We start from the raw sequence: 27,323 nt of genomic DNA on the forward strand, positions 1-27,323 counted from the left end.
TGCATTATTGATCAATCCATCGGGGAAGCTTGTGATCACAAATAAGGGAGTCTTGAGCTCTCAGTTTACTTTCACTGTTAAATAAAAGCATGCAGATCATACATTAGAACTCTTAAGTTGTATTTAATCATTCAGCGCAGTCAAGAGTTAACATAAATTAACCTCATAACAAGAAGCTTCCCACCAGAATGTCAGTCAACACAAACCTATGCTCCCAAACCTCGTTTAGTTGTCCTTAGAGTGCAAAATGTAATTTAATGATTAAAGGAAAGAGTTGGAACGGCAATGGTTTGAACTACCTTAAAATTTCTATAAGGAAATGTTTAGGTATTAGTTCTGTTTGAACCAAAGATCTCATGATTTTACTGGCATTCAATTGATGGGAAACTGCTGATGTTGATCCTACACAGCTGTCACATTGTGTTAAAGAAACCACCCTTCAAGGACTTATGCCAAGTCATATGTTATGGGAAGTGGAGCACACAGTACAGTAAAGAAAAGCATATGACTTATTGCTACATTACACAGGGCATTCCCATACCTCAGTGATTTTGCAATAAGACGTATGAGTGGTCTTTTGTGGTTTCACGCTTGAAAGAAAAGCACATGATGGCACTGCACGCAGATCATGAACAAGTGATTACGCTAAAAAGAGAACTGACTTGTTATGACTATGACGAAACTCTCAGTGTGTCAGATCTGGACAGCTGGTATTACACTTCATCTGTCACAGCATGTCAATACTTAGTGATTATGTTTAGCTCTCTTACCTACAAGTACTGTGTGCCCAGCAAGCACACCTTTTCTATTGTCCACGCCGACTGTGATTGGCTGATGGGCTAAGAGGCTGAGGTGTTGCAGCAAATAGCACAGCTTGTGGGCCGGTCCATTCTGCAGCTCGAGGGAGGTTAATGAGTGAAGCCACTGGGCTATCAGCCAAACATGAGCAGCAACGCTAAGGCTCCCACAATGAGCCTGACTGTATTACCACTGAGCTCTGTCTAATTATACACTCCCAGCGAGGGAGAGAGTGACAGAGAGCATGTTAGGCAGGGGAAAGAAAAAGTTATTAAATGTTGCTGTGTGTCAGAGAGACTTACTGAGGGGATGACTGTAGACTGAAGTTATAACAGTGAGATATATACAAGGTGTGTGCTAGCAAGGAGATAGAAAGAGAGAAGGAGAGAGAGAGGGAAGGAGGGGGTTGGAGAGATCAAGCAAGAGAGAGACAGAGAGCACACTCACTCAGAGAGAGAGAGAGAGAGCAAAGAGGCGTTTAGAAAGTGAGAAGGAGGAGAGGCAGGAATAGGATGAAGGGAGGGAAGGCTGAGCAGTAGAGAGGAGGAAGAGACTCGCAGTGTCAAAACTGGATATTCCTACGTGCCTGCTGCCGCCTGATCCAATGAGTAAACTCTCTGATACCTGCTACGCAAAGGCACCCGGCAAGGTATGTGACCACACTGCTTCCTCCTCTGAGTGCGCGCGCGTGTGTATGAGAGAGAGAGCACAGGTGTGTTGGCAACTTCAAGTGACAGGATAAACAGACTGGGCTGTGTGATTCGATTCGAAACTGGTTCATGAGTTACTGTAGGTGCATGTATTCTGAGAGTAAGCCAATCTGATTATAGCTAGAAAATGTGTTTCAATTGTTTGTTTGTTTGTGTGTGTGTGTGTGTGTGTGTGTGTGTGTGTGTGTGTGTGTGTGTGTGCGTGCATGCGTGCGTGTGAATGAGCATGTTGTACAGACTCATGTAAGTCAGCACCTATGTGTGTGGGTGTTTGTGTGCGTGGAAGAGAATAACAGAGAGCGTGTGAACAAGAGGGAGAGTGTGACTGATCCAGAGAGGAGTGTGTGAGAAAGATGGAGTCAGACAGAGTGAGAGAGGTGGAGGTTCATCACTCAGCCTCAGACGGCAGATCAGGGCTTTCAGAATTAGAGCAGTGGGCTTAAATAGCCTTGGTCCAGAGATAGCAAGGGGGCCCTCGAGGAGCCCACTTAAATTGGGAGGGATGGGTATAATATTGGTGAGGGTGGGGTTAGCCCATGTGGGGGAAAATTTAGAAAGGGAATGATGGAGGAGGAGTAGAGGGGGAAAAAGATTTGCAGATGTTGGGGACAAGTCTAGGAAAGAGCTCGTGCAATCAAAGGCAGGTGCATTAGGCATCTGTGATCTAAGTTCCTATTCAAGCAGTGTAAGAGATGCTTTATAATTATTCACTGGAAGAACTTATAAAGTCCCTTTTATTTTTTTAATTAACTTCAAAAGTTAGTCTTAGTCAAAGACTTCGATTTTTTCTGTTTCTGTGTTTTCCTCTTGAAAGCACAGAACATGTAAGCCAGTTTGTAGTTCCATTATTGACTGCTCCTTCCTCATTTCTTTCCCATTCGAGATAGAGATAGAGGGAGACTCATACTCCACCAGTGTGCACAGTTATCATTTCTGTGTATCTATTTCTGCTACATCAAGCACTGTCCTTCTGTTGTGGTGACATCCCATATGCTGCATAAAGGAACATTTCACAGGTTCAAACAATTCTCAACTACAGATGTGATTGAAGGGAAGCATATAACATTTGTCCCCATCGACTTAATTTACTTACTTCAATTATGAGGGTGATTTGCTGGAGTGTACAGGAAGTCTTATGTCTCAGACTTGTCTGATTGCTTTGAGAGATGCTTGTTTCTGAAAGGAACGTGAGTTTCATCTACAAGGTGCAATCGCTGCTTTGAATGTTGAATTTGTCATTTGCAATTTCAAGCAGGGATCCTCTGGTGTATCAGTGCAGGTTCATGCCAGAGCAGGGCTCTAGTTGTAAATGGGTGTTTTCAAAACCCAGGTCTCCTGTGTTTATTTTGTGTTATAGCAACTTAACAAGTCAAAGCCTACGGCTCTATGATATACTTCAGTGTACAGAGATGTGCCCTTATGAATGATGTAGAGGCAAACTGAATGTAGCGATGGTTCTATATATATTTTGGGAAAGAGAAATACAACTTTTCTCTGTGGGCTGAATTAGAAATACAGCATGTTCTCCCATGCCATGTTTCTTAGAGTACTGTCACCATGTAGAGGAGAACAGGCCTCTTGTGGGAGAAGGTTGAGTGGCTGCTGGCCCTTTAAGAGGTCTATTTTTACAGGGGCACACTCATGCATGGAGCGAGGTGCACAGACGAGGCAGTGGCACACGGAGACTGTATCTGTGCTGCCTCACTTCTGTGACTCCAAACAGCACATCCTGCAGGACCATAACCTTGTGACTGAGTGACTGAGAGAGAGTCATAAAACTTGTGCAGTCCACAGAGGAGCGCGTGTTCTTTTAACACAAGCTCAAACACGAAAATCATCAAAACTGGAAGTTACAAGGTTTTCACCCAACAGGGAGACTCAACCCTTTTTTTTTCCCTCCAAGTGGATCTCTCTGAAGTCTAAAAGTGATAATGAGTGGGAGCTTGCAATAAAGACACCCTTATGCACACTGTACACAAATGTGCCAACATTCCCACATACTTGTTTTGATATGCAGATAGCTATGAAAGAAATCTGAAAACATTCATGCCCCCTTCTTACAAACACATAATACACTTTAGTTTACTTAACACCCACACACTCCTCGAAAGAAACCACAAAAATGAGTACATTTCAGAACATTTCAACACAAACGCACATCCGTGCACTTAGAGGTGCGCATAGTGCTATACACCCACGTAAAAAAGAAAAAAAAAAGAAAAAAATTACTTATACATCCTCAATATCTGGACCCAAAATAATCTTCTCCTTATGCAATCTGCATGTTATATAATGCATGGCCTGTCATTATCACAGCGCTCCTTCACGCCCTGCTGTGCCTCTCCACCTACAGCACCACGCAGACAGGCACACACACACACACACACACACACCCTGCACCTTGTGTTAGCAGTCATATACTCTACTCTAGCACTCCCACCCACGTTGAGTGTATGCTCTCAAACAGCTACCCAGATGAGTGAGAGGGAAAGACGGAGAGGAAGACATAGAGTGGGTAGGGTAAGGAGACTGAAAGTGAAAGGCACAAAAAGGGAAAACTTACAGAATGAAGTGTAAATTCATGCAGAGACATGATTAAAGAAATCACATGTTGCTCATATATACGAGTCACTTTTAAGGCTGAATTTAAAAGGGGAAAATTCTGTCTTGAACACAGTGAAGCGCATCGTGGATGCAGTATTTTAGCAAGTGTCTGAGTTTACCTAACTCCACGTAACCTCATTTATGCGTTCATTTTCTTTTAAATTTTGTTTAACAAGTTTCTTTTCAGGAACTTAGAAGGCAAGAAAACATTCAGGCACGATGTGTGAGGAATAATCACTCTCATTTGTCCTTCCAAGTCACACCTATTGGCACACAAAGGCTTGCGTGTCTTTGCCTGTCTTGCATGTCCTCTCAAGGAATGGACAGGGAGTCAACTTAGTGCTGTCCTACTATAAACTCATACAGCGTCTAATTTAGGAGGCATGGTGAAAAGAGAAGCTGCGACATTGGGTAATTATTCTGTGAACTTTATTTCATTATGAAGTAGTTCTTCATTCGTGCCATTTTTAGTCAGTCAAAGGGACTTGCATGTCTGCTGTTCCAAGATCAGCACTCCCACAATTGGAATGGTATGAGAATTGGCTTGGGAGCTCAGCAGAGGAGCCAGGAGTGTGTGATGAATAATCCCAAACACAGGCAAGTGTTTGAATACAGTTGACACTGTGCCAGACTGCTTTAAGGTGACAGCACACCTGTTGATCAGTGTGTCCTAAGAGATGAAGGTGCAGGGAGTGGCATTTCATCGATGAATCTCCATTTGAATCTGCTTATTTTTTATGTTAACTGAAGATATGTATATGCTTATAAACCAGTGTATGTGTGTGGTCAAAAGCAAACTTACATATTTAATCTGCCCGTTATCCAAGTCTGTTCTTGCTCTTTGTATATATATACAGATCGTTTTCCTTGGCCTTGACATGCTAACCCTTGTGTATGATCAAGCAGTATGTTCTCCTACTCCTCCACACTTCATCTACAATAGGGGTCAGTGACCTTTCAACCGGGCCACCCACTACTAACACCCACTGTTTTTCAGCCAAGCCTGCCGTTCTGCCTGCTGAAGGCCGTGCAAGTAAAATTGCTCCCTCAGACAGACCCGGTGTGCACAAACAATAGAATGCACAGTATTGGCTTTGGTGTCACTGTACTGAAGGTGTAACATCTGATACATCCTGTATCAATAGTGACCTTAAACCCTATCCGAAAGTGGGATGTATATTACCTTTTTTATCCGAGCACTCTTTTCCTACTCATTCTCTCCCCCCCCCCCTTTGGTCTTGGAGAATATTAAAATAACTCATCGAAGCATCTTTCACTAATTTAATTTATCTTCTTTTTATTAGCAGACATCATCAAATTGATGGGTGATAAAGGTTCTCTCTCAAGTGGATTCGGGACTTTCCTTGTATTCATTTTGAAACGAAGCATTAAGCCCACTCAATCATATTTCGATATAATTTGCAGCACCCTCTATAACAAACTGAATAAGCATGTGTTGAGTAAATGACTGTGACCGTGTGTGGCTGGTTGGCAGATTTGGTGTGGGAGGGGTTGTACAGCAATAGCAATAATGGCAGTGTATAGCAATGTTGCCTTGAATACCAGCAGTGATAAAGGTACTCTAGACAGTATATGTGGAGCCAGTCTAGACAGTCTCTCTGAAAATGAATGGCACTTAAGCTACCAACAGGAGACCTGGCCATGCTCTCTCCATGGAGATGTCATCACTATGTTTGCTTACAGCTTGCTGACATTTTGCTGCTAAACCAGACAACCAACAGAAACCCAGTTTGAGTGGCAGTCGCCAGGGGACAATGCCAAAAACAACAAAACTTTGGAATGAAAAGTAATCCCCCTCCTCTTCAGCCACACACACGCGCACACACACAGACACTTGTCCTCTCCCTTTCAAGCTCTTTTCACCCCATCAGACTTCATCACCCTCCCTTTGGCTTTCCCCTATTCTCCCGCCTCCACCCCACTCGTAAGCTGATGATTTCATAGCGTGAGAGTACGGCTTGCATGAAGGGCTCTGAGTCGGGCTAATCATGTCACTAATTCACAAATTCCAAAACTCTGACTGTTCTACCTGTGAGAGAATGTACATAAGAAGTTGGAGATCTAAGTTAAAAGAAAAAGGAGCCTGTGAAAATACCAAAGCATGACTGTGCATCTGCAATGCGTGACATCACTGCTATTGCATAAGAATTGTTTTCATCTGACAAACACTAGTCAGTTGGTGTTTGTTTTGTGTGTTTTTATATCTTTGTGAACTATTTGATGCCTAGAAATTGAAACCAAACTAAGTACTTGGTGGTTGAAAGCATATGTGGTGTAGATGCTACATTATAGGCAAATGATCACACTGAGACAATGGAAAAATGCAAAAATGAAACTTCCATCAGCAGACGCTTTAAATGTCAATGAATGACAATTGCATGACACCCGCCCCAGAGAATGTCAGCCACAAGATTTGCAGAATACCTGCCAAGTTGTTTCACGCTGACCCATGTGTGCACACTTGTATGTGAAGTGCACACTGAAGTATTTACAGCAGTAAAGAGAGACAGACAGCAGCAGGCCGCCACGGTCAAAGAAAGAGGAGCATGAGGTGGAGAATTTTTTGCTTCTGCTGACTGGCTGACCTGCATGTAATTAGTCAAGTCATATTTTTAACTGATATTGCGTAAAAGCCAGCTTAAGGAGCAATAGCTGCCCTATTTATACCCTAGGGGCTAATGGCCTGTACCACTACATAGGGGGATTTCCTCCCAGAACTATACTAAGCCTGCCTTAGGCCGTACCAGTTAGGATTCACAGGGATTAACTCAGCAATACATTACAGACTTCACATTGTAGTCTGCCATACTCTCCTCCTATTAACTCTGCTCTTGCAATCTTCAGCAGTTATATTTTCAGTTGTCATGTTTAGGAGTTTATATGTGATGTTTATTTTTGCTGGACTGTTGATCTTATTCATACTAAAAAAAATAACAATATATTTATTGCTTTATGCAGCTATGAGGTGTACACAGCTGTCATAAGTGAACAAAGAATCAGTCTTTTGACTCTTTGCATGCACGTTTTTGTGTACATGGAGCCTGCCGTGTGTGTGTGTGTATTTGTGTATGTGTGTGTAGGGGTGTTAATAGTAACTCCTGAGCCATAATCTGATCTTCATTATGATGAACCTGCTGCGGGCAGGGCTGCTGGCTCATCCTGCTGAAGAATGGGTCAGTGCCCTGAAGGCTGACCTGGCGTTTTGCCCAACAAGCCCATATCACCGTGTCCTTTTATCAGCTTAGCCTGGCTTTTTGTAGAGTAATCCGCTGCACAAAGCTAGTAGTACTCACCCCCCCCCCCCCCAACAACCCACCCCTCCCACCCCACACCTCAACCTTACTCTACCACCACTCTACCAAAATTATAATGAATGAGAATGTTTGCTAACTTGTCTACAAATTAATCAAGACGCTTGACCCCTACGGCAAAGGGGATCCGGTGGATCAGTTGTGATGTGATGGTGCAGTTTTAATCCATTAAAAACTATCCCATTGTCTGTCCAGTGCTTGACTTAAAGAGAATGGTGGGTGCAAATCAAAACAAAGTTTATTATATTTTTTAATTTTGTTGTTTTTATCTATCTCTCTATCTCTATCTCTCTCTCTCCCTCAGTTCCCCACACCTTCTTCTCTTGTCTCCTCTTCTCTTCCCTTTGTTCCGATCTGTTACATTCAGCAACAAATTTCTGCTGCATCAGACGTCCATCATAGATCTTCTACCCAGCCTGAAACGTGATCGGATACTTAATACAAGGCTACACATGACGATGAGGGAGGGGTGGGGGTTTGGGAGGGGGGGAACCCCACACTAAATGTCATTTTCTTAAAAAAAAATTTTTTAAAAAGTAAAATGTCCCATGCTCTCTAAATCCTCAAATGTAGAGGTCTTTAACCCCTCATTGTACTTTACACTACTGCTACGGTTTGTTGGATGTAGTCTGACTCATCTGACCTTTCTCATCTTGGCCCGACCCCGTGTGTGTGTGTGTAGGTGTGTGTGTGTGTGTGTGAGATGGACAGATTAAATAGTGCAAAGCTAGAGAGTGAGACAAGCAGAAACAGAAGAGACTGAGGAAGAGTACACCAAACGCCTTAGTGGTATCATAGTACCATAAATGATTAACACGCAGTGTGTGTTTGTTGTGTTAATATTTGTATATATACGTTTGAATTTGCTTGAATTTCAAAGAGTGCTACATAAGTAGAAGACAACAGTCATTTCTATACCTCTGTCATAGTAAATACCCAGTGATGAACCCAGTCCTATTTCCTTCTCTTTCACTATGACTGGGCTATTACGTGTAAATGTCTATCAAATACTGAATAGTGTTTCATATAAAAGCTGACTGTGTTCATATGATTTTATTTACACCTCAACATTTAAAGTATTTCCTGTTTTTTTTTTCCAATATGAAAGTATTGCATCTGCTAACTGACCTGGCTTTGTTTATTTTAGTTTAAAATCTTTTATTTAAGCGGCAAGTTATCTTGCATAATCATCCAATTTATTGAAATAAAAATTTTTTAAAAATACATGAAATAAAGGTACAGTAAATCAGCCATTGTTTTAGAAATTGGTTGCTTTTGTGTATTTTTCAAAGTTGAAATTTTCAAAACTATTTGTTCAGCCTCCACATCTCGTCTCGTCACATCAGAAAGGCAATTTGTCACTCTTTTAACTGATTAGAAGGGCCTTGGCACACCCTTGTAAATCATTATTTACAACTGCCTGCTGCTTGCTATCTTGTCAGTCACTTACATATGCCACTTATATGTAATATGGTATGTGTAATTATTAGCAACATATAGTAGTACTAGTATAGTATAATGAATAAGTCTTAATATGCAAAGTAATTGAACCAGTTTTCAAAATCTGTGACTTATTTTCCATACATTTCTTTTTTCTTTTTTTTTTTATTGTCTTTGCTACACATACAAGAAATGTCACACTCTTCTACGGTACTGACTAGCACAAAGGAAAGATATATTTAAAAAATGTAAAAATAAGTGGAAATGTTCGTGCAGTGCTTTATGGTAAATTACAGAGCGATTTTTATACGCCTTCTGTCTTTTCTGTCTGTCGGGCTACAGCCTCTCATCCAAATCACAACAGATACGTCCCCTTGCAATGCAGTGCAGAAAAAAACCAAATCTTTTGGAATGTGTTATCCTGCCTCTGCAGGCATCTGCCACGATGTTTTTTTTCTTCTTCTTCTTTGTGATATGCAGTGCCATAAAACCGTTTCATCTTTTTTCTTTTCTTTCTTTTCTAATGCAATGATTGGCCAACAAGTTACAGTGCAAGCGGTAAAGGCGTAAGTGCGAATCCATTCCAGTCAATCTCCCACATACAGTAATGTGTAACTTTGCACTGTTGAAAGTGATACACCATAGAAAAAAAGTGCATATTTAATTATTGCTCTAGATCAGAAATAAGTGCAAATGCACAGCTACATTTAAGTTTCTTTTTTGTAAACAGCGACAAAGGGACTTGCGATTCAGATTTTATGTCTATGTCCATCACCATAAATAGAGTTTTGCAAGATAAACTATGGATTTTGAGTATTTCTTCACAGCTCTTGTTATAATTACTTCGATAAGTGCTCCCGCTGTCTTAAAAATGGGTTGGAAAGAAATGCAAGACAAGTGAGAAACAATTATAAAATAAACATAGCGTAATACAGCTTTTTTTTAACAACTGCAAATTATGTTCTGTTTGTGAACTACCTTTGTTCCTACTATACTTGGCATATTTTATCTTTATTTATTATGGCCTTGTGGAGCAGTCTACCTAATAAAAAAAAATCTAATTACCTTCAAAATATTTTTTTCACTTTTATTTTTGAATGTAAAATTTAGTTTCATTTAAAGTCCTAATATATGCCGTGTTGTTCTTAATCTGCACCGCCTCATGACTTTACCTACAGTCTCTTGTGATACGATTGTGATACTCAAATAACCCACATAAATTTAACAATTGCTTTAGCAGACAGCACTCATGCCCACACAACCTCAATGCACATCATTTTTACTTTGAAAAAAAATACAAGTAATGTTTTCTAAATGTCAGAGGAGATGCACTTGGCAGTTGTTGCCTGACTCTGAGATTGTTTTAATGTGGCCTTTAGGCTGATTTTTGAACACACACCTACTTGTCTGATTAGCTTTCCATTTCTTTGAAGATGAGAAGTTAGACAAGGTTAACTTCTGATGTGCTGTTGGTGGGTACAAATGGTTTGCTTATAGAACTGTAAAGGAACATAAAGATTTCTTTTTTCACTTAACCATGAATAATGATTTGATTGCTTCATTAAATCCTGTTTTCTCTTGTGCTCCACTTTGTTCTTGTTTCTGAATCGCAATTTTGTGCTGATAATTAACATAAGCTCGTTTGAGCTGAGGTTTGGCCCTGTTTCTTTGACGAGAATCAGACAGGGTTATTTGCATAGTATTGCGTTTTCAATGCAGGGCCTGTTTATTATTTTTCAGAAGGCTTTATCACTGACAGGTTTTTGATTTCTCGCTGTGAATGAAATACACCGCTCGCGCTGATACAGTCCTAATAAGCCATACCCGCTATACCAACACACTTGACTGAATCGACTGAATCACTGAAGCAAATCATTCAGAGCTCTCCTGCAGTGCTCCTGTTAGCGTACGAGCTTGAGTATGAGTGTGTGTCTGTGAGTGTTTGTGTGTGTGTGTGTGTGCATACATATGAAGTCAAATCAAATGTATTCATAAAAGCTCTTTGAACAAGCAGGTTCGCCATAAAGTGCTTTGATGAGAACAAAGGACACAAATTCAGATGAAACTACAGATAAACAAAAAAGAACAAGTATCGTTTGTGTGTGTGTGTGTGTGTGTGTGTGTGTGTGTGTGTGTGTGCATGCGCTTGATGGATGTGAGGTTTAGTTTTGAGTCAGAGGCAGCAGCAAAAGCCTAAGTCTGAGAGTGTGTGTAGGATGAGCCTCCTACCACGTCCCTCCCTGTCTCTCAACAGTCTCTGCCTCCCCTTTATCCCTCCCTTACTTTAATGTGGCAGCATGTCTTCTGAAATATGTTCACACATATAGATGAATGATTTTCATTACAGATTATTTTATTTTATGCATTTAAGATTGGGTGAGCAGTATATAATCTATATGGGCTGCATCCTCGATTGTGTGTGCATATATATATTTATATAAGTGTACACACACATATATAAATATAAATGTACAATACAATGTATACATATATGTGTATGCGTGTGTGTATATGAGTGTATGCATGTTTGTATCCCTCACAGTGATTAAAGCAAGTGGGCGGCAGCAGCAACTGGTCTGCCTGTGTGGCTCTGCATAGCAGACATGTTTCTCACTGCTAGATATTACTCATTTCCTCAGCCCTTTGCACACACAAGCATATACACACTCACTTGACACACACGTACTCACATACACAACAGACACAGAGACGGATAGCAGGCTCTCAGTTTTTCCCTCAGTTTGGTGGGCTCGCTGGTGCTATTTCATGCGTACAGAGATCAGAGGGAGTGTGTAGCTGGAAGCTGCTGATATCTGCGGGTGTTGTAACTGGCTGTAGTGCTTTGGAGAAGCAGTGTAGCACAGTAAGGAGCTGAGGAGTGGGTTGACCCTCTGGGAGGACTACAATATGAATGACTGCCAACTCCGGGATGTCTGCTTAGCCTGCTGTAAGGTCAGTGTGACATCAAGTCACAACAACTTGCAACTCCATCAACTTGTCTGTCTTCTCCTTGGATAACAGCACCTATTACATGTGTTTTTGTTGCAGTTAGAATGATGGAACTATTGTTTGATGTTTCTTTATTTAAAAAAAAAAAATAGGCAAAATATCAAAGTAGGCAAAAGTAGCAACCAAAATTTAGCAGTTCTGTTTTTCTGATGTTGGACATTACTCCTGAGTAATGTGTGAAGAGAAAAGGCGGGACGAGGAAGAGCACTGCAAATGTACATGTCAAATTTTAAAGTTGTTCAGAAGTTGAAAATGTAAGCATTTTGCATTTCAATGTAATAAAAAGAACATTTATGGATTAATTTATAAGTTGTAGTGAAAATGAGACACGCTTGCATTTATTAATTGCATATATTGTTACAAAGCCATGCAAAAAAACTGAGGAATCCCTAATTGGAAGGAACATGTAACATCATTATGGCTTTGATCGGACGCTTTTGATATATTTAAATGTTACAACAACAGTAGCTCCAGCTAAATTCCAACTCTCTGTGTGCATGTCTGCACAGTGTAGGAGTATTCTGTTAGAACCTGACATTTCTCTGCAAACTCCTCCACATGTACAATTGTGTTCTTTGTTTTCTTGTACTTTTTTTTGGCAAGTTTATATTCGGTCTATTTTGACAACCTTTTTCATAATGACTGTCAAGATGGCGAGAGTATAAGAGTCATTTGAGGACAAAAGCTGAAGCCAATTTTTTTTATTATTATTATTTAAGACATCTGGATTCTAGACAAGTGCTTGTTTAATGAAATTCTGCTATAGAAAAAAAAACATAAAAAAAACCTTTGAATACTTTGTTGATTTTGATGTTTGTTTTTACGTTTATTTTATTGCTTTCTAAAAAGGCATATTTTGGCATATTGAAGAAATCAATAAAACTTTACGTCAATGAATTTAACAAATTATTGTGAACATAAATATTAACAGCTCAGATGAACTCACATTGAAAATGTCTGTAGATTACGTAACGTCCGATTAAGGCCCCATATCCAGAATATATATTTTTTGAAACACAAGGCCTTTTTTTAGCCCCCAGCTTTCAGCATAACTTAAAAGAAGTCACTTAACATTGACCTTCATCATCTGCTTCATCTACTAACCTAATTATTGTGCATTATAAACATTTACGGATTTTCTTCACCTTTCTTGCCGGCATCCGGGACGAAAGGAAGCCCCTCCTCTCACTGCCCAGTTTTCAGTTTTCAACTCAGATGCACAAACAGCTTGCTCCACTCTAACACTTATTCTGTTTTTGGACCAAGTCACTTGATGAGCAACAGTGTTCCCGCCTCTCTATGGAGTATCCCTATCTAACCTCTCTAACCAGCTGGATGTGTGAGTGTGTGTGGATACAGTTGCCATGGTGACAGTGTGGCGGATGGTGAGACGGCAGGGAGTCGGTAGGCAGTTGAGACAGACTTGCGGGTGAGTGCGGGGCTGGTGCGGCGGGAACAACGATGGCGGTGGCGGCGGAGGGAACAGCTGGACTCGGAGCGTGGCAGCCATCATTTCAAAAGAGCTCATTTAAAGCATTTGGAGAAGAATTGAAGGAGCTCCCCCGCACTTCTCACTGAATGAAACAAGGCTGCAAAATCTCTGACACATTTGAGGACTCAAACACAAACACACACGCACACAAAGACCTAAACAAATAAACACATTCACATATTTTTCCAGGGAAAAAAGAAAAATAACACATGCACGCAAACAAACATCGCATACGTGCGTGCAGGGACGCAAACAGACGCGCATTCTTTTCCCCTGCATTCCCTGCTGTGACACATAATTAATATGCAAAGACATATACCCTGTATCCACAACAACTGGTGGTAATATCAACAGTGCTTCTGTCAGCTTTGGGTGGGTGGTGACCAGCTTTGCCTTTCACTGGGGGAGTAAGTACAGCTGCCTGAGGGGAGTATTTGTGTGTCTGTTGCTGTCCATGTGGTTGTCTCAGAGAGAAGGGTTGGAGGGGTGTTAGTAGTAAGGCTTATATAGAATAAAGAGAGCACCCGAGGGTGTCGAGGGGGTGGTTCATGAAAGTGGTACAAAAACGTATCTGCATATTCCAATCATCCCCTGAGAGTCAGAGATGAAAACTCTCCTGCTGTGAGTGCTCTGCGTGTGTGTTTTTGCGCACTCATACACATACATACTGCACTGCCTCTGAACTTCACTGGCTGCAAAATGTATTTTTAGCCCACATGTGGGAGTAATGTGTTTGAATGAATCGAGTAAGTTGGGTGGTTTCAGTCCCACCGCACAGCATAGGTAATGACTAATTAGCTACAGCAATCAGAAAAGCTTGGAGTTTCTAACCTCTTTAAAGTAGTTTGGAAGAGGGAGTCACCAACTGATTTCTCTCCATCTGCCTGATACAGCAGAATGTTTGTTTGTATGTCTGACCAGACTGACAGCTAAGTCTTAACTACAACTGATGCCAGGACCTAACAGACTGTTCCTCTTCAGTGTTCACACTTAATCTCTCTTACTTCTGTCTCTGTCCCCTCCCTCAAGTTTACCCACCTATCTCTGTTTTCTGTTCTCTTTTATCCTCTCTGTAGGTGAGTGGTGCTTCAGCGCAAGAGAATCCACAGTGATCTGACAGTGATGCTGTGTGTCAGCTTTCCCCTCTGTCTGCACCCCTCTTTCTCCCGTGAGGCCCATGTGACCTAGCCTACACCCATAAACAGGGGGCCCCCACTGCCGCTGGAGCCCACCCATGAATCCCAGCCCTGACCGCGGCAAAGAGTGCCTCCCTCCGAAGAAGAGGGAGTCTCGCCAAGGATCAGCAGAACACCACATCCCCCTGGATGAGTTTAAACCCCCTGTACCTCTGCGGAGTCGGTCCAGTATAGGGAGAGGAGAAGCCAGTGAAAGGGACCGTGTCCAGGCAAATCCAAACCCGCATCTCCTACATACTCCTCCACCCCTTCCTGCTCCAATACCAGGCCTCCCTGTGCCCATACCATGGACCCTAAGCTATTCACCCACTGTTTCTCTTCCGCTCTTCACAGGGCAGGTCAGCGAAAGGAGGGGCTCAGGATCACCCGCTTGGAGAGATGATCCTCTTTCCTCATCCCTGCCCCATCACTCCAGGTGGCTCAGAGGGGAGGTTCCCCTTTCTCTGCCACCTTCTCCATCATCCTCCTCTACTTCATCCTTTAAGACTCCCTTCCCAGCCAGTCCCAGAGAGATGTGGTCCTATATTAACAGCGGTCGGCGGGACTATAGCTCCTCTCTCTTTTCCCCATCATACCTGTTTGGCCACCACCCTCTCTACTCCCAAGAACCAAGCTTAGTTGAAGTGAGACCCAGGTACTTGGGAAAGCGGCCCAATGGCCTGGATGGGTCGGGCAGCAGGACTGCCTCAGCCTCCAGGCCTCTGCTCACGGGAGACTATGGGAATGATAGCAGCAGAGCCCAGCTTGATATTAGTCCACATAGCTCCCATGCCAATGGTGGACGGCGACAGCAGGAGGATCTAACAACACGTATCCATTCTGGAGGGCCATTTTTGTCAGACTCTCAAGCTCAGGGGGCCGCTGAGCCACATTCCTCACTGCAGGATAGACATCTGCCTGGAATAGTTAAGACCACCTCCAATTTGCTTTCTCTCAGTCCCCATCCTCTTGGACCAGACTCCAGGGCAAGTAGAGGGGGACTATTGGATCACCTAGGGGCCACACCAGCTGAAACCCAAATCATCTACTCCTTGGGATCGGCATGTCCCTCCAGCCCTCAGGCTCAAACCTATCCACTCTACAGCTCCTCAGGAACAAGTCTTTACAGCCTGCACAGGGAGCCAGGCCCCAGACAGCACAACTTTAGGAACTCCCCACACTCACCACTGGGTCTACCTAACAGCCATGACAGGCCACAAAGAGACCAGGACAGAGACCAAGAAAGAGACAAGGTCACACAAAGGGAGAGGGAGCGCAGTACAGATAAAGAAAAACAGAAACAATCACAGTATGACAAAGACCAAGAAAGAGACAGTGAGCGTGAGAGACGACGGGACAGAGAAAGAGACAGAGGGAGAGATTTGTCTCCTTCCCATCATCACCCATCTCCCCCTGCACTCCTACCTCACTTCACTAAGGGTTCTTTGATTGAGCTAGCCAGCGGGCGATTGAAGCGGGTGGAGGAGCTGAGGACTGAGGACTTCCTGAGGAGTGCAGATACCTCCCCAGAATTCCACCTCAGCACCTGCACCGTCCTGCAGATTTCCCCCAGTAGTACACAAGGCTTCAGTCACCTGCATGTCCATCTCACAGACCGCAACACTCAGGTCAGCTTTGCTTTGACATATCTTCTTAAGCTTACACTTGAATTTCTCACACACACACACACACACACACACACACACACACACACACACACACACACGCATAGATAGATATAAATCCTCAAGTAGATAGCCAAAATATTATAGGACAAACTTAGTGATTATTCATAGTGTAGGTTGCTTTGATATTCCCCGGTCAAAAGCTGCATTTTATAGGTTGTTTAATTCTTTATACATTTCACTAAACTCCAACGTGTCACTGTATTGATAATAAGTGCCAGACATGCACTGTCTTTTCTTTGAGTTTATAACAATGTTGTGGTTTTGTGTAGGAGTTACTGAAGGTCTTGGTGGAGTATCCGTTCTTTGTGCAAGACAGAGGCTGGTCTTCTTGCTGTCCCCAGAGAACCACACAGCTGTACAGCCTGCCCTGCCGCCAGCTCACAGAGGGTGATGTCTGCTTGGCCCTCACCCCCACCCCGACCCATCGGACACACACTCGTACCAGCTCCAGGACCCATCGCACGCAACTACCCTCGAGGGCTGCAGCAGAGTCCAGCACTTCACACAGGGAGGAGATGCCACCACCACCTCCTCCTCCCCCTCTGCCTCAACACCCACATCCAACCGTGCCGGCCCCTTCAAGCGCTCTGGCCCGAGAGCCCTTGGCTAAGGACCAGCAGCGCCCACGCAAACGGCGCTGGTCTGCCCCAGACACCCTTCCCTCAACCAGAACTGATGAAAGCCTCCTGGATTTACCTCATGGCTCCAAGCTAATGAAGTGGCAGTAGAACTCTGCACATGCATACTTACACATACACAGGTGCACATACACACCCTCCTTGTCTCTGTTGCACCAACCAAGACAAACAATGGAGAGACCTCAAGGCAGGGTTGCAGGGAAGGAAATTTAAAAAATACATATATATATATATACAACAGAAAACACAATTTGCAGGTGTCCATACTGCTGCCCAAATGATAGTCAACTCTATTAAGGCCCCTTCCTCCACCATTCTTTCCTTTCATTACCCTTTTTTCCTTTCCTTTCCTTTCCTTTCACCTTTTTCCCTTTCCTTTCCATCCCTCATATTTAACTTAGCACAGCCCTGAAAGGAGCAGCAGCTGAAGATTCTCTGGATGGCTGCTTACAAACACTGATGACATTTAGTGAGACAATCAAGCACTTGTGTGTTCACTCTGTTTTTGTAATGGTTGTTGTCCCCCACACCTACTTACTGAAAGTGTTTGCTGCAGGGTATTTTCAATCAGTGTTATGAAAGTTAATGCTACTGAAGAATTGCAGATATACATGAACAAAAATTGACTATATATATATTGCATTACAGGTGTTATATACAGTAAATATGCTAAACAGATTTAATGCAATCTCTCTGTCAATTTTGCAATGCATTTTTCTTTTCTTTTTCTTCTTTTCTTGCTTCTGAGCCGATGCCTACGGGTCGGCCTGGGCAGGCAAGGTGAATGTACGAGCAACTCTTAGCCTTTTTTTATTCTCATCACTGGGAGTCATTTCAAACGGTTGTTCGTCAAGGCATTACTCTCCAATATGTTCTTAACATTATCTCTGAGAAAGGGAGAACACTAATGAAAACTGCGTAACAGACAATCCCACCCACACAGACAGGTCTGTGCCACATCGCCTCGACACTCATGGTGTTTTTCCATTAAAAACTGAATGATGGAAAGAGTAAAAAAGTGCAGTATGGCTGAAGAGTAATGGTGCTAATAACACGTTGGAACATGATGCTTTGTGAATACTCGTGACCCCTGTGTACTGTATGCTTTTGTTCCCATCTCATTTTTTTATGTACTGTATATGTTTGAAGGCAGGGAAAATGATGAAAGTATTTTAAACTCAGATACGGGTATTCTCTGATTCAGCACACTCTCTCACTTTAGTTTGTGTTTTTTTTTATTTTCAAAAAGTTGATTTTTCTTTTTAAATGTTATAGCTACAAAAATGTATATTTTTAAAAAATTGTGAATGTTATATGATGTTGGCTAGAAATAAAGGAAAAAAAAGCTTTATAGATTTATTTACAAGTGTCACTTTATTCATGCCATTTGTTGTAAAGCATTGTGAATTTAAATTACTTAGCAGTACTACTCTGAATATATATATGCGATCAATATTGGATACATGATAAAGATTTAATGTTACAGTATTTTGGAAGCACATTTTATTGGGTTAAACAATATGTTTGCAGAGCACTTGGTAACACTTTACAGTCAACAAAAGGTAGAAATAAAAAGCAAATTACTTTGATGCATTACAAACAGGTCAGTGTTGCAATGATATGTTTCTTAAACACATCTCCATCTCTGCTGACAACACTGTAATGCTCTGCGGGTGTCTTTACAGGGGAGAAACACTTCTTCAGTAATCCACTTGTACACTGTCCAAGCCTACCCTGAAGCACGGTAGCTTTCCTCATCCTCCTACATCTTCTCTCCCGCTGTGTTGGAGGTGATGGTCAGAGGCTTCTCTTCAGTTTCTGCCAAATTGAACCTCTGCAATAGCTCCACTGCAAACAAGGGAACCACCTGACCAACAGGACATTGTGATACACAATTAATATGCTTATGGGGACCTCTGCTGGTTGACATTACAATTGCTGCACGGCGAGCTCATGTTCCAAAGTCCTGATTTGACTTTGGAAGGCAAAAGACTTTTCAGCTTGACATAAAATTTAGTTAATATTTACCAGGTGGGGTATTTTAAAAATGTACAAGGTGATGACAGCCAATCAGATGCACTGTCACATATCACTGAATGACATTCTAAGGGGAGTAACTGTAAAAGGGACATAGATTGGATTGGTATTTATATAGAGTACCACTTTTTCACTATGAGTCTCATTCATCCAGTGCTTTTATCTAACATGTATGCTCTGATGGATGCACTGGGGGCAACTTGGTGTTTGATACCTTGATCAAGGATGATTCAACACATGGACAGGAGGAGCCATTTGACCACCATTTTAACTCATAGCGCAGAAGATTTATAGAATATGAATCTTAATTTGAAACTGAAAACCGTTTTTAAATTAAATCCCCTGTTTTTATGAGCAAATCAAATAAAAATAATAAAAAAAAAGATATTTGATATATTATTTAAACCAGATGCTAAACAGTGACAATGTGTAAGTAAATCTGTAAAGTTTTTCCACCCACCTGAGCCATGATCAGCTTCTTGGTTTTAGGTACATTGGGGTCTGGATATTCCTCTCCAAAGCAGAGCTCAATCTCATAAGAGGGTGTAGGCCCCCTCCCCTGTAGACAGTTCTGGAGACCTGTGCAGATGATAATTGGTATATTCAGATGGATGATAAAAAGACAACACCTGTTTGCATGGAGGAAAGATTTGTGATGTATGCATGAGCTGCCTTACCATTGAGAAATGTGGGTATATCAAGCAGTTTGAAGGTTTTTTCTCGATCCAGTTTGTTGGGTTTGTCGGTGTGTTGGGCCATGGGGCCGTTCCAGTACACTCTGCCCTGGCAGAATCTCTTGATAAACACTCCATCTGGGGCCACCCATAATAGAACACCTCTTTCCAGGTGACAAAGAAGGCGATTCATTGCTTCAGCCATAGTGGGTGGCTGGCATACAGAGCCCGGGGAAGGAAAAGAAAGCTGTTGGGCAGTGCAGGGTCCGTAAATCTTCTCATTTCCTAAAGGAACATGTCCCTGCAGGATAAAACACCCATCTGGACTCCTGGTGGTCACTTTCATCACTATCTGGCCCTGATACACCAACATCACCTGCATACGGAAGTCTTTAAGATAAGAATAAGAATCAGAATACTTTATTAATCCCAGAGGAAATTATGTGGTCACAGTTGCTCCAAGAAAGCCAGGACAATAACTAGAGTAAACTAAATAATAAAACAAATTACAGAGTTACAAAATATAACAAAATAGTTCTATTTTAAAAAATACACACAAAAGATAGTATGTGTTCCAGACCAAGGTTATTATCGTTAACGAAAACTAACGAAATAACGAAAACTAGAAGTGAAAAAACATTTTCGTTAACAGAAATAAAAATAAAAACAAAAAAAGGAAAACTAACTAAAACTGGAATGAGTGTTCACAAAACGAACTAAAATTAACTGAATTTATAGCAAAAATGTGTTTAGTTTTCATTGATGTGTGCGTGTCATACAATAGTCAAGGGTGAAAATGAAGTTTAGTTTCCAGATTTTTTTCTTGCTGTGTCTCATTATGCCAGCAGGTGGCAAGTACGTTAGTCGAGTCGTCTGTGTTGCTGCTCCATCCACGCGCAGAATCATGTCAGGAAAAGTCGGAAGAAAGCGCCAGAGTCCAATTTGGGATTACTTTGAATATGACTGTGTTTTGGATAAAGCAAGTGTCTTGTAGTGGAAACAGACAAATTATGAGGGACATTTCTAAAGGGAAAAAAAATCCCACAAACCTTAAAGTCCACTTGAAAAGCTCACACAAGAAGGCTAAGCTAGCTTACCTTGAGAAGGTAAGGGAGCACACTCAACCCTCATCCCCAGAAAACAGAAGCTAACCCCAGGCAAGGCAGCGTGATGCATCCCGAGACAACAGGACTGGGATATCTACACAACTGTGTGAGTCAATTACCTTCAAAAAGTTTATCAATTCACTTGAACCAAAATTACGAACACCCGGTGCTGCAAGAGTTAATAGTCTCATTGGGGCCAAGATATACATTTTATAGTTGCCTGGTATCAATGGTTGTTCATCTGCCTTTATTTATTTATTTAAAGAACCCATAGGTGGGAATGTGAGTTGTCTGTCTCTGCATGTTAGCCCTGCGACAGACAGGCGACCTGTGCAGGGTGCAGGGTATGGTAGCTGGAATAGCAACATACCCAAGGATAAGCAGAAGAGAATGACTGATATGATGAAACTGGGATTTTGTTACACTTAATTATTGCAAACACAACTAAAACTATAACTGAAACTAATCAAAACTAAACTGAAACTAAGGATTTTCAAAAAAAAATAAAACTAAACTAAACTAGCAAACAATTGGTAAAAACTAATTAAAACTGATATAAAATTGAAAATCTGAAGTCAAAACTAAATAAAAATAAAAACTAATGAAAATTGCAAAACTATTAAAACCCTGTTCCAGACCATATGCTGAAAAAGCCAACAACACATTCGCCTGTCTGTGCATAATCCTAAAAATGCTCTTACCTGATATAGCAAGTGTAGGATTAAAGAAGGTTATAGGTGCAGGGGCCTGGTTTTGATGTTTTTCCACTAACTCACAGTACATGTGCTCCCTCATCAGGTTTTCTAAAGCAGAAAAAACACACATAAAACTTTCTCAGCACAGTATGCAGTGTGTAACGTTGCTGCTCCATTACTTTTAAGCTGAGTAAAATTCTGAGAAGTAAGGGTTGGCATATCAAACCATCTGAATGAAACAGGCATTTTTCCCATGTCAACAAACAGTTTGACATAAGGGTGACTATCTTACCAATCATGTTTGACCAAAAATAAAGAAAAAACAATTTGACAGCAATCTAACTAACAGTTGACTGACAAAAAGAAATACGAGAGTCCTTGTGGCACTACAAAAAAAAAAAAAAAACTGTTCAAAATGGAATTTAATTCTGTCTAAAGAAGTTTAGAGAATGACTGATTTATGGAGCAAATGGCTTTGTCTTTTTTTGCACCCAGCAAGAACCCCTTCAGCAAAAATAGAACTGTGTTAACAGCATCAGTATCCCAATGTAAGCCAGCTTCTCACCCAAATCATATGTTTACCCAATCAGCATCTCACAAACCATTTGGGAACACAGAAAAGGGCCAATATGGGGCCCTGGACGACATATCACTGCAGTCAACTCGTATATAGGAAAATGAACAAGCACTCAAATAGCTCAAAGGTGACCAAATGCCATAACAATCTCATGCCCACGTGTGAAACCTAGCAGGGATAAATGCACACTTTTACAAAAAATGTTTGATCTTTGTGGTCATGATTATCCTTAATGGTTCTATAGTGATGTACCAGTTTGTGTATGTAAGTCTTACCTGTTAATATTTTTTCTTCTTTGTCTCCTTGAAAGGATTCTTTTTTATTTGGGGGCTACAAAAAATGAAACCGAGGTTAGATAAACATTGCATGAGGCTTATAAGTAACATTTTTAACATAACAGCAAAAGCTTCTTATTGGAGGTGCACACTGTTGTGTACCGTGGTGAACACATACACATTTAAAGGGGACTTTTTTACATTTTTATCTATTTATATTCATGGATGTTTCTTATATTAAATTGACCAGCATATGCAGTAGTCATCAGGTTTCAGATTGCTCTAAATTCTTGGTTTCAGACAGTTTGACTGCTCTGTATTATGTCAGTGAAAGCAGATATTTCACTGACTTATCTCAAGCACACAGTTCTGGCTTTGAGGAAAGAACACCTACATGTGTTCTTCACACCTTCTGTTTATGAGGGACAACCAATTAGAAGAAAGTTCACATAAAAGGAGATAAGATAAAACAGCTTGTAGAGATAAATTGAGTACCTGTACCAACACCCCGGATTAATTAAATGAGGATTATTTTAAACTCGTAATCATGCAAAGAATATAAATGGCAAGATCCAAAATAGTATAATCGATAACTCTTTAAACTCCATTCAAAACTCGATTGCAATGAAGTGCCAACAAGAAATAATAGAAGTAATATTCCCATTTAAAAGCAAACTGATGTTTTCTTCATTTCTTTAGGATTATTACAGTGTGTCCACTGCATAATCCACTATCAGATATTTTGTTAATCCAGGGATTACTGGCTGCATGGGTTAGTTTACCAATTTGTCCAGATAAGCGGGGGTCCTTGGAGAACTCTTGGCATGGTGCATCACTTGATCCTTTATTTGAATAGACTCTGAGAAGAGCAACAAGTAGATAAAGTTAGCACAAATAAAATACTCACATATACTGTACTATATAGTTAAAGCAATACCCTGTAAAGTAAAGATAACATTTTTTTAAAAAAAGCTCAAAAACTGTAGATAGATCAAAGATATATATAAGAAACTTTTACACTCGGTTGTTACCTGCTGGCCTGGATTGGTTGTTATCATGTTGGATGCGATAGACCTTGTATGGCTCCGTGATATCTAGCTGGTTGCGTTCAGGGACTTCCTGGAAGTCTGTGCTTTTGTTAAGTGCACAGCGTAGACGAGTCTTCCACATGGTGGGATCAGCTTTGTCCCTGCCCTCCCTATATTTGCCCTTGTACACAGCCCAAGCCTGAATACAAAGATTAAAATATGAGACAATCTATGTTTAGAAGTGGTCGCATGAAAGAAAACTGAATGTAACTCTAAACTTCAACATATTTAAAGCATGTTTTGATGCACTTCATCATCTGCAAGTGTATGATTAATCTTCTTTTCTATCATTAAATTATTAAAAGTGTGAATTCATCAAACCATCATTGAGGAAAAATTGAAATGAATTGCTTTAGAAAAAGATAACAAGTAGGGATATTTTCAAATAGCAGTTTTTGACTTTTGGGTTTATTCTTTCATAAATATGCTTAAAATACTTAAAACCTTCCTTTTTGACAAAGAATATAGTTAGGACTGGATCAGGGGACTCTGAATCCTCCCTTAGTTACATTGCAATAAGTCTAGGCTACTGGGAGCTTCCCATGATGCACGATTTTTCTTTTTCACTCACCTTTTTTACTTTCTATGTGTTAATACACCACTCTGCAATTAAACACGAGTTATTATTAACCTCTGGCATTCTTCCACAGCGTGTCTTTCCGATCTTCTTCCCCTGATCCCCAACCCATCGCAGCAGATGGCTATCGCTCCCTTAACCGGGGTAAGCTGGAGGTTTCTTCCTGTCCAAAGGAAGTTTTTCCTTTCCACTGTTGCCAGAGCTCTTGCTCATAGGAGGGCTTGGATTGTTGCGATTTTCTCTTTCTCTTTAACTTACAATATAAAGCACCTTGAGGCAAATGCTGTTGTGATTTGGTGCTATATAAATAAATTTGAGTTGACTTGCATTAATAAAGTGATACACCAAACATCTATTGAAACAGATATAAAATAATTATTTCTCTGCTATAAATACGTAAATAAAAATATATTGTTTACCACATACTTTCAGATGAATAAATCCAGTGAAGTCATATAGTCTAGTTATTATAGCTTTGTATTAATATCGTCTTTTCTTTTTCATTATGTTTTCAGCTTTTGCTTTTAAATCTGTTCAGTTTCATTTTGCTTCCAAAGCTGAGTTTCAGTTTTTAATTTTTGAAAATTGTGAGTTTTTGTTTACTTTGTGTTACAAACACTATTAGTTTATTGAGATTTTAACATGGATATTTTGTATTACAAAATGGTTCAACACAAACTTTTACTGAATATTTGCATTTTAGTGAGAAACTAGGTTTCGTTTCTTGGTTTTCTCTCTTTCTTGAAAATGATGTTTTAATTTTATTCAGTGTTTTTTTTTTTATTGTTATTTCCAGTTATTTATTTTATACCTAGTTCTAGTTTATGGTCACTTAATAATAACCTTAGTCCATATCGCCTCTATTCAGTCAAACTTGGCTGCCTCCTAGTGACCATTAAAAAGCACTTTGCTGTGTTGGCCAGGCCTAATAGTGGCCTGGCCAACACAGCAAAGTAACGGATTTTATCAGTAGACAATTTTTTTTCTTTCACATAGTTAAAGTTAAATAAATAAAAACAATAATAAAAAAAACACTTCCTAACAAAGACTTGCAGATCATTAATGCGACCATCTGCAACCGTCCAACAATCTGGCGAAAAACTAAACACCCTCCACTTCTAATGTTCAATGAAATGAATGTTTTCTCATTTCCTTTGCATCTGCTATGGTTTAAGTTCTTATGACAATAATCCAGTGCAGGAAATAAGGGTATCGTCCAGATTACTTCAACGCAATTGCAAATTGGGATCCGATTATTTATGCAGTTTAATACACCCCCAAACAGTATTTTCGGCAAATTTTACGTTTACAGTTTTGGAAAATAAAAGTTTAGAAAATGTTGACCTTGAACAACGCCGCATCTTCCGTCTGTTTGTAGTCCTTCTTGGCTGCGTGCTTCCACGGTATCCTGAACATAGTTTTGTTCTCATCCTCCCAGCAAAGTCCTTCATATTCCCCACTCTCTATCTGGACTATGAGCCACTCTTTCAGGTGCAACTTAGCCCCGTCATCCATCTTCAGAACATACTGTGTCTTAGAAGAACAAAATTCCACTTTCAAATATCAGAGACATGTGCACAGTTGACCCAGCACAGTTTAATCACGTTCCCACCTTGCAAACTGGAAAAACACCAGTATTTTTTATCTCGCTGCCGTCCGAGCTTCTTATGTGATGTTAAGTACGGCACAATAGACCAAAAACAGACTAAAAGTTTATCAATTTAACACAAACGGATCTCACCGCAAGCTTAAATGAAGAAGTCGCAACTAAAATTAAGTGGGCTCTTGGAAGCGAAAGCGAAAGCTTTAACTCGTTTGATACTTTCGGTTTCCCCCCTCGCTTGCAGAGCTGCCACGAAGGTAGATTCGTTTCAAAGGAAGGTGAATGAAAGAGAGTGAATTCACTGTGCCACGCGGATGGCATTCGGGCAAAGACTTAAATGTAAAACTGTAAAAATGTAAAACCGCTTTTTGAACTCAATTTGTAGTCACCGTTTAAAGTAAACTATTTAAATATGCATTTGATCACAAAACTCCAACCAAGGACTCATTATTGTGTAAAAACAGCTAACTAGAACCAGAAAACTACTAAAAAAAAGTTTACAGGTATTCATTAATTAGCTGGGAGAATCTGAATGAGCACTTGTGTAGAACCGAGTCTAAATGGGGAATGAACACAGACACAGCTGTGTCTTTCATGGTTTTAAAACACATTACATTGGAAATACACTCCAACCTTACTCATAACCGCCCCTGAAGCCCAGTCGGACCTCTAAGCCTATCCTTTTATCCCTATAAAAAGTCGCCACACTGTGACTGTATAAACAGATTTAGGTCCTCGCAACATGAGTAATAACCGCCCACACACACACACACACACACACACACACACAGATACTAACAAACACTTGTACCCGTCATACCGAAACGTTCTTGTGAAAATGAAAGCGTGTGGGCGTAAGGATTTTTTTCTTTTCACCAGAAGCTCCCCCTCTATTATGTGGGGTTTAATGCTCCTTACTTAAGACCGATATTATTTCACATCGGGTAACGAAACTGAGTGGGCGGAGACTAAAAATTCAAAGTTCACTTGGATAAAAGGTGAGGCGCGTAGGTGTTTTAAAGAAGACTTTTGGCACCGTTTTGCAAACACACTGTTTAGTTCGCCCAGCAGGGGGCACTGTAAACCTTGGTTAATGCCTGTTCCGACAACGTGAACTTCGAGTGAACCTGATCAACCAAACGATTGTGTCATAGTAAATTAATATGGTCTATGGTCTATAGAGGTGGGTATATGAAAAGCAGTTATAATGCCTAACTGTAGAGCTAAGACACTAAAGTGCTATCAGTAAGAGGATCTAATCTGTTGTGGATCATTTGTGGACTTATGATCTTGGTGAGATTTAATTCACAAGAATTTGTTCATAGGATTGGGAGCGAAGCAGGATTAAAAGTGTCACATTTTTATGTTAAAAAAAAAAGTTCAGCACAATACTTCCCCTTTGTAAGAGCAGGTATGAAGTGCAGTGTTGTAGAAGTGGCTCTGAAACCATGTGATGATGTGACCTTGACACAGAATGTCTTCAGAGGAATGATATGAGCTGTTTATTAACTAATATACATATATATAATTCAGGATCCTGGCAAGACAGGACAGTTTGAAAATTGGTTGACAGTTATTAAGCTAAGCATAGCAGAGGGGAGGGGGTAACACTTACCTGCCGCTTCATTAGGTATACATGTTCAGTTGGTCATTAACACAAATATCTAAGTGCATTTCAGCATTAAGTTCAGCTGAAGTTCAAAATATGCAGCAGAATGAGGAAGAAAGGTAAGTTACCTGTCTTTAAAATATGGCATTGTTGGTGGTGCCAGACAGGCTGCTTTGAGTATTTTAGTAACTGCTGA

The 27,323-nt window shown here is 40.7% G+C and overlaps 2 protein-coding genes across 3 annotated transcripts; one reads left to right on the forward strand and one right to left on the reverse strand.

The window, feature by feature from the left end:
* Window positions 1-904: 904 nt before the first annotated feature.
* Window positions 905-18,239, forward strand: LOC146494524 (uncharacterized). Of its 2 annotated transcripts, none has more exons than XM_085145617.1 (3): window positions 905-11,836; window positions 14,462-16,188; window positions 16,518-18,239. In XM_085145617.1, the coding sequence occupies exons 2-3, from the start codon at window positions 14,620-14,622 to the stop codon at window positions 16,974-16,976; spliced, it is 2,028 nt and encodes a 675-aa protein (XP_085001743.1). In that variant the 5' UTR covers window positions 905-11,836; window positions 14,462-14,619; the 3' UTR covers window positions 16,977-18,239. The 2 variants fall into 2 exon arrangements, with proteins under 2 accessions (XP_085001743.1, XP_085001744.1); XM_085145618.1 differs by having other exon boundaries at window positions 905-1,447.
* Window positions 18,104-26,327, reverse strand: irf10 (interferon regulatory factor 10). Its single transcript, XM_085145620.1, has 9 exons — window positions 25,528-26,327; window positions 25,260-25,448; window positions 23,282-23,477; window positions 23,033-23,109; window positions 22,251-22,305; window positions 21,405-21,506; window positions 19,601-19,987; window positions 19,384-19,502; window positions 18,104-18,753 (listed from the first exon to the last, which is right to left on the reverse strand). Exons 2-9 carry the CDS (start codon window positions 25,428-25,430, stop codon window positions 18,649-18,651), a joined length of 1,212 nt encoding a protein of 403 aa, XP_085001746.1. The 5' UTR covers window positions 25,431-25,448; window positions 25,528-26,327; the 3' UTR covers window positions 18,104-18,648.
* Between the last annotated feature and the right edge of the window lie 996 nt (window positions 26,328-27,323).

This window comes from Neolamprologus multifasciatus, chromosome 20 (genome assembly GCF_963576455.1).
Source record: "Neolamprologus multifasciatus chromosome 20, fNeoMul1.2, whole genome shotgun sequence".
NCBI lineage: Eukaryota > Metazoa > Chordata > Actinopteri > Cichliformes > Cichlidae > Neolamprologus > Neolamprologus multifasciatus.